Source organism: Canis lupus, chromosome 13, assembly GCF_011100685.1.
Source record: "Canis lupus familiaris isolate Mischka breed German Shepherd chromosome 13, alternate assembly UU_Cfam_GSD_1.0, whole genome shotgun sequence".
Classification (NCBI taxonomy): Eukaryota; Metazoa; Chordata; class Mammalia; order Carnivora; family Canidae; genus Canis; species Canis lupus.
This window is the reverse complement of record NC_049234.1, coordinates 48,867,105-48,884,656: the sequence shown is the minus strand read 5'-3', so window position 1 is coordinate 48,884,656 and position 17,552 is coordinate 48,867,105. Positions and strand designations below refer to the sequence as shown.

Here is a 17,552-nt window from a genome sequence, read left to right as displayed (position 1 = left end):
TGGTCCTCAAAAGAAAGCAGGGGTAGCCATCCTTATATCAGATAAACTAAAATTTACCCCGATCTGTAGTGAGAGATGAAGAGGGACACTATATCATACTTAAAGGATCTATCCAATAAGAGGACTTAACAATCCTCAATATATATGCCCCAAATGTGGTAGCTGCCAAATATATAAATCAATTATTAACCAAAGTGAAGAAATACTTAGATAATAATACACTTATACTTGGTGACTTCAATCTAGCTCTTTCTATACTCGATAGGTCTTCTAAGCACAACATCTCCAAAGAAACGAGAGCTTTAAATGATACACTGGACCAGATGGATTTCACAGATATCTACAGAACTTTACATCCAAACTCAACTGAATACACATTCTTCTCAAGCGCACATGGAACTTTCTCCAGAATAGACCACATATTGGGTCACAAATCGGGTCTGAACCGATACCAAAAGATTGGGATTGTCCCCTGCATATTCTCAGACCATAATGCCTTGAAATTAGAACTAAATCACAACAAGAAGTTTGGAAATCAAAACCACAATGAGATACCACCTCACACCAGTGAGAATGGGGAAAATTAATAAGGCAGGAAACAACAAATGTTGGAGAGGATGCGGAGAAAAGGGAACCCTCATACACTGTTGGTGGGAATGTGAACTGGTGCAGCCACTCTGGAAAACTGTGTGGAGGTTCCTCAAAGAGTTAAAAATAGACCTGCCCTATGACCCAGCAATTGCACTGCTGGGGATTTACCCCAAAGATACAGATGCAGTGAAACGCCGGGACACCTGCACCCCGATGTTTATAGCAGCAATGGGCACGATAGCCAAACTGTGGAAGGAGCCTCGGTGTCCATCGAAAGATGAATGGATAAAGAATATGTGGTTTATGTATACAATGGAATATTACTCAGCTATTAGAAATGACAAATACCCACCATTTGCTTCAACGTGGATGGAACTGGAGGGTATTATGCTGAGTGAAGTAAGTCAGTCGGAGAAGGACAAACATTGTATGTTCTCATTCATGTGGGGAATATAAATAATAGTGAAAGGGAATATAAGGGAAGGGAGAAGAAATGTGTGGGAAATATCAGAAAGGGAGACAGAACGTAAAGACTGCTAACTCTGGGAAACGAACTAGGGGTGGTAGAAGGGGAGGAGGGCCGGGGGTGGGAGTGATTGGGTGACGGGCACCGGGGGTTATTCTGTATGTTGGTAAATTGAACACCAATTAAAAAAAAAAAAAAAAAAAAAAGAATGACTGACTAATGTGAAGCCAAGTGGCTTGAAAGAGCCTAGCACCGTCTCACAGAACAGCGATTAGTAGTACAATATGAATTGTACATGTAAGAAAGTGGATGGAATGAAGTTACCAAAAACGATGAAAGTTCAGATCACAAAGGGCCTGTATGCTCTTGTTGGGGGTGCTCTTAGAGGATTTTAATTAGGGAAATGACATGTTCTAGTTTGTTTCTAAAAATTACTCTGGCAGCAGAATAGTGGATGGATTGGAGTGAATGCCAGTACATTTAAAATTTTAGATGAAGTGGTTGAATCTCTAAAAAAAAATAGAAAAAAAAACGTAAAACTTACCAAAACTGACTTAATAGAAAATATGGAAAAATTCTATAACCTATTAAAGAAATTGCATTAGTAAGTGAAAAATCTCTTCCCAAAAACCTAGTCCAATGCAGTTTTACTGGTATGTTTTGCCAAGCTTTCCAAGGAAACGTTCCAAACATACATAACTATTCCACTCTACAGAAAACAAGGGAACATTCCCAACTTACTTTACTTTATGATTTTGGTTGTAGAGCCAAAGATAGTGTACAAAAGAAAATGGCAGGACCATGTCACTAATGAACACGGGGGAAACTCTTATAACTACAAATATATAAATAACTACAAACAAACACTGCATTGGCAAACTTAATCCAAGGGCATATACAAAAGATAGTATTCTGAGATGTATATTTTTTTCCACCTTTTCAGATCTCTGAAATGAGAATATGTCTTAACAACTGATGCAATACCACAGTATTTTTTTGAGTGGTACATAAAATAATAATATATACTATAATTGATGGCATATGGTACATCATGATTGAGTTAGGTTATTCCAAGAACTCAATTTACAGGGGTGCCTGGGTGGCTCAGCGGTGGTGTGTTTGCCTTTGGCTCAGGTCGGGATCCTGGGGTCCTGGGATCGAGTCCTGCATCAGGCTCCCAGTGGGGAGCCTACTTCTCCCTCTGCCTATGTCTCTGCCTCTCTTTCTGTGTCTCTCATGAATAAATAAAATCTTAAAAAAAAAGAACACAATTTATCATTCTAAAAACCAAGTGCAATCACCACCAACAAATTAAGAAAACTATATGATAATCTCAATGATTTGAAAAAGTATTTGATAAAATTGAACACTCATTCAATGATAAAAAAACAAAAAGAAACAAAGTAAAAAGTCAGGAATAGAAGGGAACTCCCTTTAGCATTGTAGAGGATAGCTACAAAAAAACCACTGCCATTAAAAAGTGAAGCCATTCGCTTTGAGATCAACACTATATTGACAGTCCTAGCCAGCAGACTAAAGCAACAAAAACAAATAAAAAATATAAAGACTATAAAGGAAGGAAGAAAATATCACTATTTACAAAGAGTCTATGGACAAATTATTAGAATTAATAAGTTTAGCAAGATTGATATAGAAATGCATATAAAAAACCAACTGTATTTCTAGATTCTAAGAAATGATTTTTAAAACATATTTATGTTAAAAAAACTAAAAGCTTCTGCTCTGCAAAAGACATCAAGAGAATTAGAACACAAGCCAGACTGCAAGAAAATATTTGCCAAAGACACATCTAATGAAGGAATGTTACCTAAAATGTACAAAGGACTTTTTTTTAAAAAATGATTTTATTTATTTATTCATGAGAGAAACACAGAGACGCAGAGACATAAGCAGGCTCCTTGCAGGGAACCTGATGCGGGACTTGATTCCTGGACCCAGGATGATGCCCTGAGCCAAAGGCAGATGCCCAACTGCTGAGCCACCCAGGCGTCCCATACTCTTTTTTTTTTTTTTAAGATTTATTTATTTGAGAGAGATAGAGAGAGAGAGACGGAGCATGCATGTAGTGGGGAAGGAGCAGAGAAAGAGAGTCTTAAGCAGACTCCATGATGAACTCAGGGCTCCATCTCACAACTTTAAGATCACAACCTGAGCTAAAACTAAGAGTTAGATGCTTAACTGACTGTGCCATCCAGGTACCCCTATACAAAAGGACTCTTAAAACTCAACAATAAGAAAAAAAAAACCTAATTAAAAAATAGCCAAAGATTTTAACAGACATTTCCCAAAGAAAATATATAGATAACAAATAAGATGATTATACACCTATTAGTATGGCCAATTTCCAGAACCTGACAACAACAAATGCTGACAAAAATGTGGAGCAACAGAAACTCTGAGGCATTGCTGGTGGCATTGCAAAATGATACAGCCACTTTGGTAGAAAGTTTGGCAATTTCTTACAAAACTAAACATACTCTTACCATATGATCCAGCAATCACACTCCTTGGTAGTCAGCCAAAGGAGTTGAAAACTTAGCTCCATGCAAAAATCCACATGAGTGCTTATAGTAGTTTTATGCATAATTGTTAAATTGACAATCGAGATATCCTCCACAGCAGGTGAGTAGATAAAATGAGATACATCTAGGCATGGAATATTATTATTTCATGGCTATCAAGTTATGAAAGGGCATAGAGGAACGTAAATGCAGACTACTAACTGAAAGAAGCCAATCTGAACAGGCTACAGACATACTGTATGATTCCAACTATATGACATTCTGGAAAAGGCAGAATCATGCAAGTAAAATGAACAGTGGTTGAAAAGAGTAGAGGTTGGAGACAGATTAATAGGCAGAACACACAGGATTTTTAGGGCAGTGAAAATATCCTGTATGATATTACAATGATAGATATATTTCATTATACATTTGTCCAAAATCATACAATGCACAATACTAAGGGTGAACATTAAGGTAAACTAGGGACTTTGGATGATTACTATGTGTCAATATAGGTTCATTCTTGGCCACAAACTGTTGTCATTGTTGCTAGCAATATTGATAAAGGAGGAGGGTACACATACATGGGGGCAGGGGATATATAGGACATCTGTGTACTTCCCACTTTGTTGTAAACCTAAACTGCTATAAAAAAAATTAAAGTCTTTAAAATGTATTAATACTAATAAGTTATTATTTATTATAGTATCAAAAAATCTAGGAATAAATACAACATATGTGTAAAACCTTTGAAACTATGTAACTTATTGAAAGTCTTTAAAATTGTAAAACTTATTGAAAGGCATTAAAGAAGACCTAGATAAATGGAGAACTGCACTATGTCCATGGACAAGAAGACCCAATATCATGAAAATGCAAGTTCTCTTTGAACTGAATGACAATTCAAAACAATCCTAATTAAAATCCCAACAGAATCTGGAACTTGCCAAGTGGATTCTAAAATTTAGGTAGAAGAATAAAGAACCAAAACAAGACAAAATAAAAGCCAGATACAGGAGAACCCAGAAATAGGCATACATACTTCATCACAAGGACACAGGTAAAAACTAAAGTTTTTAAACTAAAGCAAAAACTAAAATGTGAATGGCAAAAATATAAAATCTTTAGAACATGGTATAGGAGAATACTTTTATTACTCCAGGGAAGTGTGTGTGCGTGCGTGCGTGCGTGTGTGTGTGTATGTATATATATATATATATATATTTCTTTTTTTTTTTTTTTTTAAGTAGGCTCCGTGCTGGGGCTTGAACTCACAACCCTGTGATGAAAACCTGAGCTGAGATCAGGAGTTGCATGCTCAACCAAGAGGCACCTCTCTATGGAAGTATATCTGTCTTAAATAATATTAAAAAACTGGAAGCCATATAGGATCAGATTGACAAATGTGATTTCATTAAAATTAGAAATTTCATAAAAAGCTCATACACAAGCCACAAACTGGGAGGCATATAAACAATACAGGATTGGTAAATATATAGAACTTGTACAAATCTGTAAAAAAGCAACCAATACAACAGAGAAATAAGCAAAAGGCTTTAAGGCAAATTACTAAGACAAGGTAACTAAATGGCCAATAAACTCATGAAAAGGTGCTCAATTTCATCATTTATATGAAAATTTAAAACCACAAGGAGATATTATTTTACATATTACTTCCACCAGGTTGGAATCAATTATGTCTGTCAAAACTAAGTGTCAAAACCAAGTTTTTACTAGGATGTAGAAAAAGAACTCAAAACACACACTGCTTGTGGGATTGAAAACCAGTATGATGGGATGCCTGGGTGCCTCAGCGGTTAAGTGCTTTCAGCCCAGGGCATGATCCTGGAGACCCGGGACTGAGTCCCATCTCAGGCTCCCTGTATGGAGCCTGCTTCTCCCTCTGCCTGTGTCTCTGCCTCTCTGTTTGTGTGTGTTTCTCATGAATAAATAAATAAAATCTTTAAAAAAAAAAAAAGAGGGGACCCCTGGGTGGCGCAGCGGTTTGGCGCCTGCCTTTGGCCCAGGGCGCGATCCTGGAGACCCGGGATCGAATCCCACGTCGGGCTCCCGGTGCATGGAGCCTGCTTCTCCCTCTGCCTGTGTCTCTGCCTCTCTCTCTCTCTCTGTGACTATCATAAATAAATAAAATATTAAAAAAAAAAAAAAAAAAAAAAAAAAAAAAAAAAAAAAAAAAAGAAAAGAAAACCAACCTGACTACTTTTGAAAATAATTTGGTATTAGTGTTGAACATTTATGCCTATATCCCAGCAATTTCACATTAGGTATCTACCCTAGAAAATTCTTGCCTAGGGGCCCCTGGGTGGCTCAGTCAGTTAAGTACCTGCCTTTGATTCAGGTCATGATCCCAGGGTCCTGGGATTGGGATCGAGCCTCACATTGAGCTCCCTGCTCAGCGAGGAGCCTGTTTCTCCCTCTGCCCCCCGCCCATACACGTGTGCGCTCTCTCTGAAATAAACAAATTTTTAAAAATTGAAAAAAAAAAGAAAATTATTGCCTATATACATGAGACAAAGACAAACATGTTCATAGAAGTACTGTCTGAACAGTAAAACCTGAAAACAAACCTAATGTTCATCATTAGTAGACTGTGTAATTAAACTGATAACTCTCATAGAGTAGAACACTCCATAGGAGCGAAAATGAAAGAATTATGGTTACATGAAAAAAACAGAAATAAAACTCATGAACATGAACATAATACTGAGTGGAAAAAGTCACAAAAAGATATATGCACTGTGATTCAATTCCTGTAAATTTCAAAGACATGCGAAACCAAACAATATGTTATTTGAGATTAAATATATATATATAGTGAAATGATAAAGAAAAGCAAGGAAAGACTAAACCAAAATTCAGGACACTAGCTACTTCTTAATGAGTGGGGGAAGGGAATGGGCTTAGGAAAGGGTGCACAGGACACTTCACGAACAGTAATAGTAATATTCTTCTTACATTAGGTGGTAAGCACACGAGTGTTTGCTGTATGGTTAATCTTTACACCTTATATACTCGGTATAGATTCTTTAGTATCTACTCGATATTTAATTAAAGGCAATTTAAAAAATGAATTTGTTGGCCCAACAGTCTTTCCAATTACAGAGACAATGAGAATACTAAAAATGAGAGGAAATGTCCCCTGGTGAATAAAACAATAAAAGAATGCCAAACGAGCTTTTTCTAACTAAATACCCACCTGTAGCACACAAAAAACAGTTCTTTTTCTTTTTTCCTGCTTTGCAGACATTGACAATACTCAGCAGGCGTTCATCATTTGGTGTAAAAATATCTCTTTGTAACGCATGCTTGATTGCTGTCATTCTTAATCAGCTAAAAAAAAATTGAGAGTATAGATATTAAGGTCATTCTCAATACCATTCTATCTCATATTGTTCCACTTATGATTTAAAAAATGATCTTATTTGTGGCTAATAAGCATAGGAAGAATGATTTCATACATCAACAAACCAACATCATAAAAATAAAAAGCTGTATGTTTGGAAAAGAAATTATAGAGAACCAGCATTATCAAACTCTAAAAATTTTGGAAGTGCCTACCAAATATTAAGGTACAAAAATGTTTTAAGAAAAAAAGCCCCGTGCACAATATTTAAATATAAATTTCCTCTATAAGGAGTTCTTTACAACTCAACAATTAAAAAAACCCAATTAAAAGCTGAGCAAAGGATCTGAATAGACTTTTCTCCAAAGAAAATATACAAATGGCCAATAAGTACATGAAAAGATGCTCAACATCATTAACCACTAGGGAAATGCAAACCAAAAACAAATGTGATAATTACAACTTTATATAACTTATTTATATATATATATGGAATTTATATATATTTAGCCATTCACTGGAATGGCTAAAATTAAAAAGACAAGTGTTGGTAAAGATGTGGAGAAAAAGAAACTCCCTTTTTTTTTAAAAAAAAAAAGATTCTATTTACTTATTCATGAGAGACACACAAACACACAGAGAGAGAGAGAGAGAGAGAGAAGAGGAAGAGACACAGGCAGAGGGAGAAGCAGGCTCCATGTAGAGAGCCGGAGGCGATCCTGGGTGTCCAGGATCACGCCCTGGGCTGAAGGTGGCTCTAAACCGCTGAGCCATCCAGGCTGCCCAAAGAAACTCTTTCATACATTGCTGGTGATTGTAAAAAGCTGCAGCCACTTTGGAAAAACAGTTTGGCAGTTCCTCAAGAAGTTAAATATGAAATTACCATATGACCCACCAATTTTATTACTTTGTATATACTCAAGAGAACTGAAAATATATGTCCACACAAAAACTTGTACATGAAAGTTCATAGCAGCATTATCCCCAATAGCCAAAAGATAGATACAACTCAAATATCCACCAACTCATGAAATGATATAACAAAATGAAGTATATCTACAGAGGAATATTATTTGTCCATAAAAAGGAATGAAGTACTGATATATGCTACAACACTGAAATTTGAAAACACTACGTTAAGTGAAAGAAGTCAGTTAAAAGACCACATATTCTATGATTTTGTTTACATGAAATGTCCAGAATAGACAAATCCATAAAGACAAAATGATTTGTGGTTGCTAGGGGTTAGGGGCAAGAAGGAATGGGGAATGGCTATTAATGGGTATGGAGTTTCTTTTGAGGTGCTGAAAATGCCCTTGAATTAGATAGTAGGGCAGCCCTGGTGGCTCAGCAGGTTAGCACCGCCTTCACTTCAGCCCAGGGCCTGATCCTGGAGACCCTGGATTGAGTCCCACATCGGGCTCCCTGCATGGAGCCTGTGTCTCTGCCTCTCTCTCTCTCTCTCTCTCTCTCTCTCTCTGTGTCTCTCATTAATAAATAAATAAAATCTTTAAAAAAAAAAGAATTACATAGTGATGGTTGTAAAACTTTGTGAATATACTAAAAATTGAATTATACACTTGAGAAGGTGAGTTTTATAGTATACGAATTATATCTCAATAAAGCTATTATAAAGAAAGAGGTTTCTCACTAAATTCAATGTCTTTCTTCAAATGTCAACTTAAATATTTTTAAAAATCTCTTTTCAACTTTATTTTTAAATGTATGTATATATAATGTATATATATATACACACACTCACATTACTATTTTCCAATGTGAATTTGCTTAGGAAATTAACTTCTAATACCGTTTCTAGGGAAAATGAAGAAATTATGAATTTTAAAAGACATAGAATGAATTTTTATAACACAATGACAATTTTGGAAACTAGGTATCTTCTATGTCTTACTCAATCTGTGAAACTTCAATTTCTGCCCCAGTTTGAAAAATTGCTTTTCTCACAAGAAATCACATCTTCCCACATCCATTCCTTTTTCACCTAATCTTGGCCTTTTAGTGTTCTGACCTCCCCCTCCTTCCTGTTCTCATCCTCTCTCTGGCCTCTCCAGCTTAATTTCTTTTCCAACCTAGCCTGGAGGCAGTTTTCACCCATACTATCTTCTTCAATTATCTTATCTGTTTGTAGATTAGTTCACCATGCTTTATCAATCTCCGTGAACTGTATTTTTCTCCACTACTTATGGGCTACCGTACACCACTTAAGAAGGCCATATACTTATGTTCATTGCATTCTTTACAAATATCTAAATCTGATCAAAGCTAGACTTTCACTATTGCTCAGTAACCCTTTAACATTTCCTTTGATGACTCCTCTTCCTATTCTCCATCAGTGTATTGCAGATCTTTATCTTCTTCAATCCCCAACTCTAGTGTCAGCAAATGATGTTGTCATCTACCCTGCAGAAGATTAGGAAGCCATGAAGTACGATTTTTCCCCAACTGCTTTTTTCTCCATCTCATTACATCTTCACCCATTCCAACATCCATTCTACCTATTGTAATATTTTGTGTCTATGTTACTAATCACTTAATATGTTCTAGGGCTTAGACACTGTATTAAAAGCTCTACTCTATCCTATGTCCAAGCTACTCTGGATGATGGCCACTTTACTTTTCTATCTCTGGGCTTTGTTCATGCAATTTCCTTTTCCTGGAATTCTTTTCCCCCTAGGAAATTCCAACTCAATCTTCAAGATCCTGCTAAAATGTCACCTCTTCTGGGAAGTAGTCACACACACAAAAAGAATAATTCTTTTATATTTCTCAAACATTTCCCCTCTACTCTGCTAACAGAGTAGCAAACCATATTTTCTAGTTAGTTGTATTCTCTCCCCCATTAAAAGCAGCACTTTGTAGGAAAGTACCGTATCTTATTCATCTTTGTATTCCTAGAAATTGGCAAAGACATAGCAGGCATTACAAAATTAAGCAAAATGATAGCAACAAATAACATGACAACTAAAGTTTCCCTGATTCCCCCTTTCCAACTCTCACACCTGTTAAGCAAATGTCCAGGTTCAAAATCCATCATATTTGATTCTCCTCCTCCATGTCAACATGAAATCTTAATGCCACATTCTACTAATTTCCTCTCATCTACGTGTAATTTACCCTTCCTTTCTGTTCCCACTGCTAACACACTAATCCAGGTTCACATCAACTATATCCATTTAACACTTCAGTATCTGGTTATCTCTTTGCAAGTTGCCACAATCCCCAAATCCTTGATAAACAAATAATATTTAAACATAGCTTTCGGGGATCCCTGGGTGGCGCAGCGGTTTAGCGCCTGCCTTTGGCCCAGGGAGCGATCCTGGAGACCTGGGATCGAATCCCACATCGGGCTCCCGGTGCATGGAGCCTGCTTCTCCCTCTGCCTATGTCTCTGCCTCTCTCTCTCTCTCTGTGACTATCATAAATAAATAAAAATTAAAAAAAATAAACATAGCTTTCATCACAATATGTCCCTGCTCCGTATTTCCCCAAGGTTCCCAAATACAGATCTTCCAGTCCAAGCCCTCTCCTTGGTGCAGTCTTTACATCTTTGCTTAGTGCTTTTCCATGCAGGGAGTATCATCTACCCAAACCCTAATTACACTTCATAGTTTATGTGGAATTGATTCAATAATGATCTTAATCCAAACTGATCTCTCCTCCTGATTGCTAGAGCAATTTTTGTATTTACTAAACAATCAAGCACTTGCTGTTCAATTGGTTCATGAGATCATAAGCTTGTAGACCTCAAGAACTCAGAGAGAGAGAGAGAGAGAGAGAGAGAGAGAGAAGAGGTTCTCCAGCATTGTTCTGTGTTATTTCTTAGAAGGTACTCAGCAGGGATCCCTGGGTGGCACAGTGGTTTAGCGCCTGCCTTTGGCCCAGGGTGTGATCCTGGAGACCCGGGATCCAGTCCTACGTTGGGCTCCCTGCATGGAGCCTGCCTCTCTCTACATATATATCTATCATGAATAAATAAATAAAATCTTAAAAAAAAAGAAGGTACTCAGCAAATACCCCTTGAGATAACCTGAACTGAATAGTAAAAACTGGTCAAATGAATAATAGTGGTCAGCGTTGACCACACGGTGCCTCTTGGGTCAAAAGCAACAATGAGTGTTGGGTTAAGTATAAAGCAAAAGAGGACTGGTTATACCTCATAAAGGAGTTAGGCATAATGGAAAGCTTGATGCCACCCTTGTTCATTCAGCAAGTACTGATGCCTACTAAGCATCACCCACTGTTCTACATTAGAGGTGAATATGACAGACATGCTCAGGAAGACAAGATCGTGCTTCCGTCGCATTTACGTTCTAAGGGTCCAGCCTTTAGAGCACCTTTGTGTAAGTCAGTGAATAAGTCATCAGCTCCTCTAAAACTATCTTCCAGGTTTAAGAATCCAGGTCTGACCACGTTCCAGAAATAGTCAGCCACTGGTTCTTGTTTCCTTAAACTCAGTGGTACCGGGGATTCCCTGGCTGGCTCAGCGGTTTAGCACCTGCCTTCGGCCCAGGGCGTGACCCGGGAGACCCGGATCGCTGCGTCGGGCTCCCTGCATGGAGCCTGCCTCTCCCTCTCTCATTCTCATGAATAAATAAAATCTTTAAAAAAAAAAAAAACCCTCAGTGGGACCATTACACTGCGCGACAAAGAGCTTGTCAATGGGAGTGTCCGCGTGGGTCGGGCCCCGTGTGCTATGGAGGCAACTCGGCAAGCGGAGCATTGTCACGCAGACGAGGAAGCCGTGACACGGACAGGGGAGTGCGCTTCCGAGATCTACAAGAAAATGTGGATTTGGACTATGAAGAAGGCATCGTCACGCCCTCCTCTCCTGGCCCACGCCAGAGAGCAAAAAAAGATCAGGGCCGTTTTGCACAAATGAAATCTTGGTTCTTATGGGTGAAACCGGGAAGGGATGTGTGAGGTCTGCTCTCCCAGCCGCCCGGACAGCAAGGAGGTGGTGGATGCTCCTAACGGGCTGTGCGCCTGACCCAGACCGCGGAGAGAGGGGTACCCCACCCGGCCGCGGAGCCAGCAGAGGGGCCGAGGCGCCGCCTCAGACCTCGGCGCCCGCCTGGGTGCTAGTGGGTCGGCCGCCGCCGGGACTACGGGGCAGCCACGGCCCAAGGCTTACCGCAAGGCCGGACCGAGCCCGGCTGTGCCGAGGCAGGTCCTCCAAGACAGACACCGGGCAGGGCCGGGGCGGCCACCGCTACAAGGATGAGCCCGTCAACTGAGCCGTTCCGCCACCACTTCCCGTTTCCGGGCACGTGACAACTCCACGCCGGAAGTCGACCCCGTAGAGGAGGGAGGAGGGGCGCTGGTGGGCGGGGCGGGGCGGGGCGGGCAAGGTCTCGCGGGGGCGGGGCGGGGCGGGGGGCGTGTCAAGGGGGCGGGGGCGGGGCCGCTCTTGCTCGGAGACGGACTTGGCACCTGGGAATACTGGTGTCGGCGCGAGGTTACTTTTTTTTTAGAAGAGTTATTTATCCCGATATTTTCTGCAATTTCATTTAAGAAGCGGTCCGATTAAGTGTTTTCTCTTTCTGTGTATGTAAAGCTCTGTTAACTCTAGATCCTTGCTACTTACAGCGTGGGGAGTTTAAAGGACTTAAATCAGAATTTCCGAGGGGTGGGGACCCAGACTATTCTCAAAATCTTCCGAGAAGATCCTAACATGCAGCTAAGATTGAGAACTGTTGATGTACGCACCTTGATGGTCAAAGTGTGGTCCTCAGACCAGCTGGTAGGGCGTCAGCTGTCTGAGGCCTTTTTAGATCCTGCAGCCTCTCCGCAGACCTATTGAATATTCGCATCTATTGAATCTGAATCTGCATCTTAACAAAATGACGTCTACGCACATGTAAGTTTGAGAAGCACCAATGGTGCCAAGGTTGCTGGTTGCAAGACAGGTAATTCGTATTCCATATTCTTGGCACTGGTTTTATGCCAGGCACTTTGATCCAGGTGCAGAGGTGATTCAGACCTAAATCCTACCCTGAAACAGTTCACAGTTTGGTAGGTACAAATATACATAAAATAAGATAACAAAATAAGTGACCAACGAGAGGTACAGGTTAGATAAGTGTGCTGGGAATTCGAAGGCATGATTTCTTTGCTCCTGCTCAACACAATCTTTTGTAGGTGTTCTGCAGGGTCCATTCATGTATGCATTCTTTTTTTTTTTTTTTTTTTTTTTGGACAAAGTGCAACTTCTATACCAGGCATTGTGTCAGGTGCTGGAGATACAAATGCAAGGATCCCATTCAGAAGAGGGCACACTCTCCTTGGGGGAACAGACTTAAATACATGGATAAATTACAGTTTGGTGAGGTAATTCCAACAACAAAGGTAGATAAGAGACTACAAAAGAGGAAGTAACTCACTCTGTCAGGGATGGAGTCACTGAAAAAGAGAAAAATAAGTTGTGTAAAGTATCCTCTAGTGTCTGAGTATATAATTTTTTTTTTTTTTAATTTATGATAGTCACACAGAGAGAGAGAGAGAGAGGCAGAGACATAGGCAGAGGGAGAAGCAGGCTCCATGCCGGGAGCCTGACGTGGGATTCGATCCTGGGTCTCCAGGATCGCGCCCTGGTCCAAAGGCAGGCGCTAAACCGCTGCGCCACCCAGGGATCCCTGAGTATATAATTTGGTAGGAAAAATATCAGGGTTAGTTTTTTTTTTTTTTTTAGATTTTTTATTTACTTATTCATGAGAGGCACAGAAAGAGGCACAGACACAGGCAGAGGCAGAGGGAGAAGCAGGTTCCATGCAAGGAGCCAGACGTGGGACTCGATCCCGGGTCTCCAGGATCAGGCCCTGGGCTGAAGGCAGCACTAAACTGCTGAGCTACTCAGGCTGCCCCAAAATCAGAGTTAGTAAAGACCTATTTGCTACTGAGTTTAATATGCTCTAGTGAATGCTACCTCAAATGCTTTTCAATTTCATTAAATGATCTTCCTTTTAAGAGCAGGATCTATATCTAGTATTATCTTTAAAAAGACTCATTTGGCCTTTCGTGCCCAGTACTAGAACTCTTACTGTGGACACTATTTATGTGACAATTGCACGTGCTATTTTGTCCTGTTGTTGTTGTTTTGTAAATTAACAACTGTATGTTTGTGGCCCTCTTCAAAGCTAGGATTCAGTGAATTGAGTTTTAGAAGTCTGGACTTCTTTCCTGAACTCCAGATTTGTGTATACACCATCTCCCCAACATTTGCATTTGCATGTCTTATCAGGCATCTCAACTTTTGGTCCAAAAATTATTCTCTCCCCTTTCCCCTCTTGGATTTCCTCCAGTCGAAACTAAAACAAAGGCTCATGTACAGTGGTTTATTTGGGGCTTTGACCCTAAGGAGCAAGAGTAAGAGAGGGAAAGTGAAACAATGAAGAAAGAGAAGCAATATAATGGTGTGTTACTGAGTTGGTCATCACCACATTTGAATATTTTCTTGATCTCTTAAGACTTTCTGAGAAGTTTTATGAGATGAGTCTCAAAACTGCCCACTGAAGGCGAGAATGGAGCCCAAAGTGATCAAGTAATAGAATTTCAAGGTCACTGAATTCCATGCTGTGTATTCTGCTGGAAATATCCTTCCACCCAAGGCCTGGAGAACTAAGTATTATTATCTAGCAAAACCTAAATTTGAGAGTAAGGAAACATAAATCTATAAGTGACTCATTGATAAGATGGGCCAATCCTTTTCCAATGCCTGGGTTTCTAGAGCCATGTCTTTAACTGTTTAGGGATACTCTTTATTGGTTGGTTTTGAGCATTTACCACATCTTGTAGGAGAACACCTCAATCCCAAGCAGGCATATTAACTGGGTTTGTAGCAAGCCATTCCACTACTTTTATGAACCTGGCTGCCTCTGAATGATGTGTGATATTTTAATATTAGTGGATTCCATGGTGATGTGTATATTGTCACTTTGAGGTTTCTTTGGTTTGGGGCTCTGAAGTGGATTCCTTGGTTGAGATAATGTTGATCAAGAATGTTATATTCTGGTGATCATGGATGTTGGCAGAGTCACCGTAGGCAAGACAGAAAAACCTAGACAGCTGTAAAGATTTTTATTTCAGGCCACTTTTCTCTATATATAAAGCAAACAGGAAGAACACTCTTCTAAACTCCGCCAGCTGGAAAGATTCCCCTTCACCTTTGTTCTTTAGAGCCATTCCTGAGTGGAACTGTAGTGCAACAACAGTCCAATTTTGCCTACCTACCAACATAATATTTCATCTATCTGTGAACCAGATTTAAGTTTTTGATTCTTTGTTAGGTGGTCATAGGGACCTCCCAGAAGGTCATAGGAGTGAGTTGATAAACAGATGTCAGTGCTGTAGAAGTGCCAGGGGTCGAATTTACCCAGTCATGTAGTTTGCTTGTGTCTCCTGGATCTGCTCAGGCTCGATCCCATACCATTTCCATCCTTCATACATTCCTGCTATCTCCATGTGCTTATGACGTGGTAGATCTGATTCTATGCAGCTCATGAAAAATAGCTCTAGTTTTGGGGCACCTGGGTGGCTCAATGGTTGAGTGTCTGCCTTTGACTCAGGTTGTGATCTCGGAGTCCTGGGACTGAGTCCTGCATCAGGCTCCCCACAGAGAGCCTGCTTCTCTTTCTGCCTATGTCTCTGCCTCTCAGTGTGTCTCATGAATAAATAAATAAAATCTTTGAAAAAAAAAAAACCTTTAGTTTTTCCAGTGACTGGTTCTCTGGCCTTGCAGAACATGAAGGACCTGTACTGCAACTCTTTTATCAGGGACTTTCCAGAAATTTCAAAGTGTTTTTTTTTTAATCTATCAGAGATCCCTCTAGCACCATTAGATCTGCTCAAACAAATGACCTGAGCGTTAATTGACTTGCATCATAGCCCTTGTGGCAGTATATCCAAGTGATGGGCACTTTAGTTTTACAACAAGTTCATTCTAACATCCTTACTTCTGAGAAACATTCTAGTGGTGGTTCTTCAGTCTCATGATCAATTCATTCTAACATTGCTATTTCTCTGTCTTCTGATTCCTTTCTCAATATTCATTCAAAATTGTCCAAACATCTCATTTAGCACAGGCCATCATCATATCCAAGCTTTATGAAGACATCAAGGTTGTGTGTTAGAACTGACTCCATGTGTCTTTGCCAAAACATTAAATCCAGAATCACAGATGAATGGCCCTATGATATAAATTCTCCCCTATTCAGCCTTACAACCTTTGGTTTAACACTCTAAATATTCACTCTCACAGATACTTCCCTGGTTCAAATCAGTATGTTGTAGCAGTCCTGCAATTCTTTAAGAGTTAGTCTACACCAGTTCTATATCTAGGGGACATTTAGTAATGTCTGGAGACATTTTTGGTTATTAGACATTATTAGAAGGGTTCTGCTAGAATCTAGTCGGTAGATGCCAGGGATACTATAAATAGTCTACAATACACAGGACAATCCTCCATAGCAAAGAATTATCTAGCCCAAATGTCACAAGGGCTGAGATTGAGAAATCCTAGTCTACTTATCCTTAGAGCAGGGATTGCAATCCTCTATATATTTATTGTAACTGAGGTTTGACCATTGTTACTGGCTTGAGGTAATGAGAGCAATAGGGGTGGATATTGAGGGAAATAAGATTAGGAAGCACTTGCCTCAGATATGTTTGCAGAATTTCTGGACAAGGAGAGACTGTTTTCCTTTATCAGGAGGAAAGAGACTATTGGCATAGAAGATGAAAAAAATCTGAAGATTTAGGAGTATAAGGCATGTCCATACAAATGTCCCCATTCTCGATCTCAGGGTTCCATTATTTTCCTATTAGGGCCTGGCTTTGAGACAGGTAATGTTTCAAGGCTGTGCATTCAGACTTCTTTGTAGCTCTACCACACTTATGATTATGTGTTGGAGCTGATTTTTAGTACAGTCTGCTCTGTGGCTACACTGCCCTAGAGGATTTATGGCTTTCACAGTGTACCATGATTAACTGAATACAGCCTGTCAATTTCTTTTGTTAAGATCCCAAAATCAGTTAACAGTATCAGGCCATCTTATAATTATTATTGCTTTCACAATGCTGAAGTACCATGTGTACCACGTAATCCAGTGCTTCATTTTCTGTCTGCCCCTTATTCCAATCTATTCGAGTTGGTTAGAGTTGAGAGTCTTGGTAATTGTAATGTCACTGTATGCCAGAGGTTATCACTACTTGCAATTTACCATCACCCACTTACCACCAGCAGAGGTCCTTATCGTCTTGTGATCAGTGTTATAGGATCAGTCTCTAAAATCCCATATTGAAGGTTTCCTTTCTAGAGCCAGGTTTAGTGCTCAGGGTTGCCCTGAAAGCAGAGCCCAAAAGGAGGGCTTACATGCTTGTAGTTTATTTGAGAATATGAGTTCAGGGAACAGAATGAGGGCACAGAGGAAATAAAATAGAGAAGGAATAAAAAACAGTACAACTGTACATTATTGAGGTGACCTATGCCATGGGCAACTTTGAACAATCTTATGGTTACCTTCTGCAAAGCCTAATGGAATATCTTTCAGAATTCTTCATTGGAATGAAGGAGAAAGAGGAAAGCATGTAT

General features: G+C 39.7%; 1 protein-coding gene across 7 annotated transcripts in view; it reads right to left on the bottom strand.

Annotated features, from left to right (window-relative positions):
• Positions 1-12,258, bottom strand: part of EXOC1 (exocyst complex component 1) — a 64,925-nt gene extending 52,667 nt beyond the window's left edge. For all 7 annotated transcript variants that reach the window (XM_038556148.1, XM_038556150.1, XM_038556151.1 and 4 more), the window contains exons 1-2: positions 12,099-12,258; positions 6,800-6,933 (exon numbers count right to left, since the gene is read on the bottom strand). In XM_038556148.1, the coding sequence (XP_038412076.1) occupies positions 6,800-6,923 (124 nt within the window). In that variant the 5' untranslated portion in view covers positions 6,924-6,933; positions 12,099-12,258. The remainder of the gene's footprint in view (positions 1-6,799; positions 6,934-12,098) is intronic.
• Positions 12,259-17,552: the final 5,294 nt, after the last annotated feature.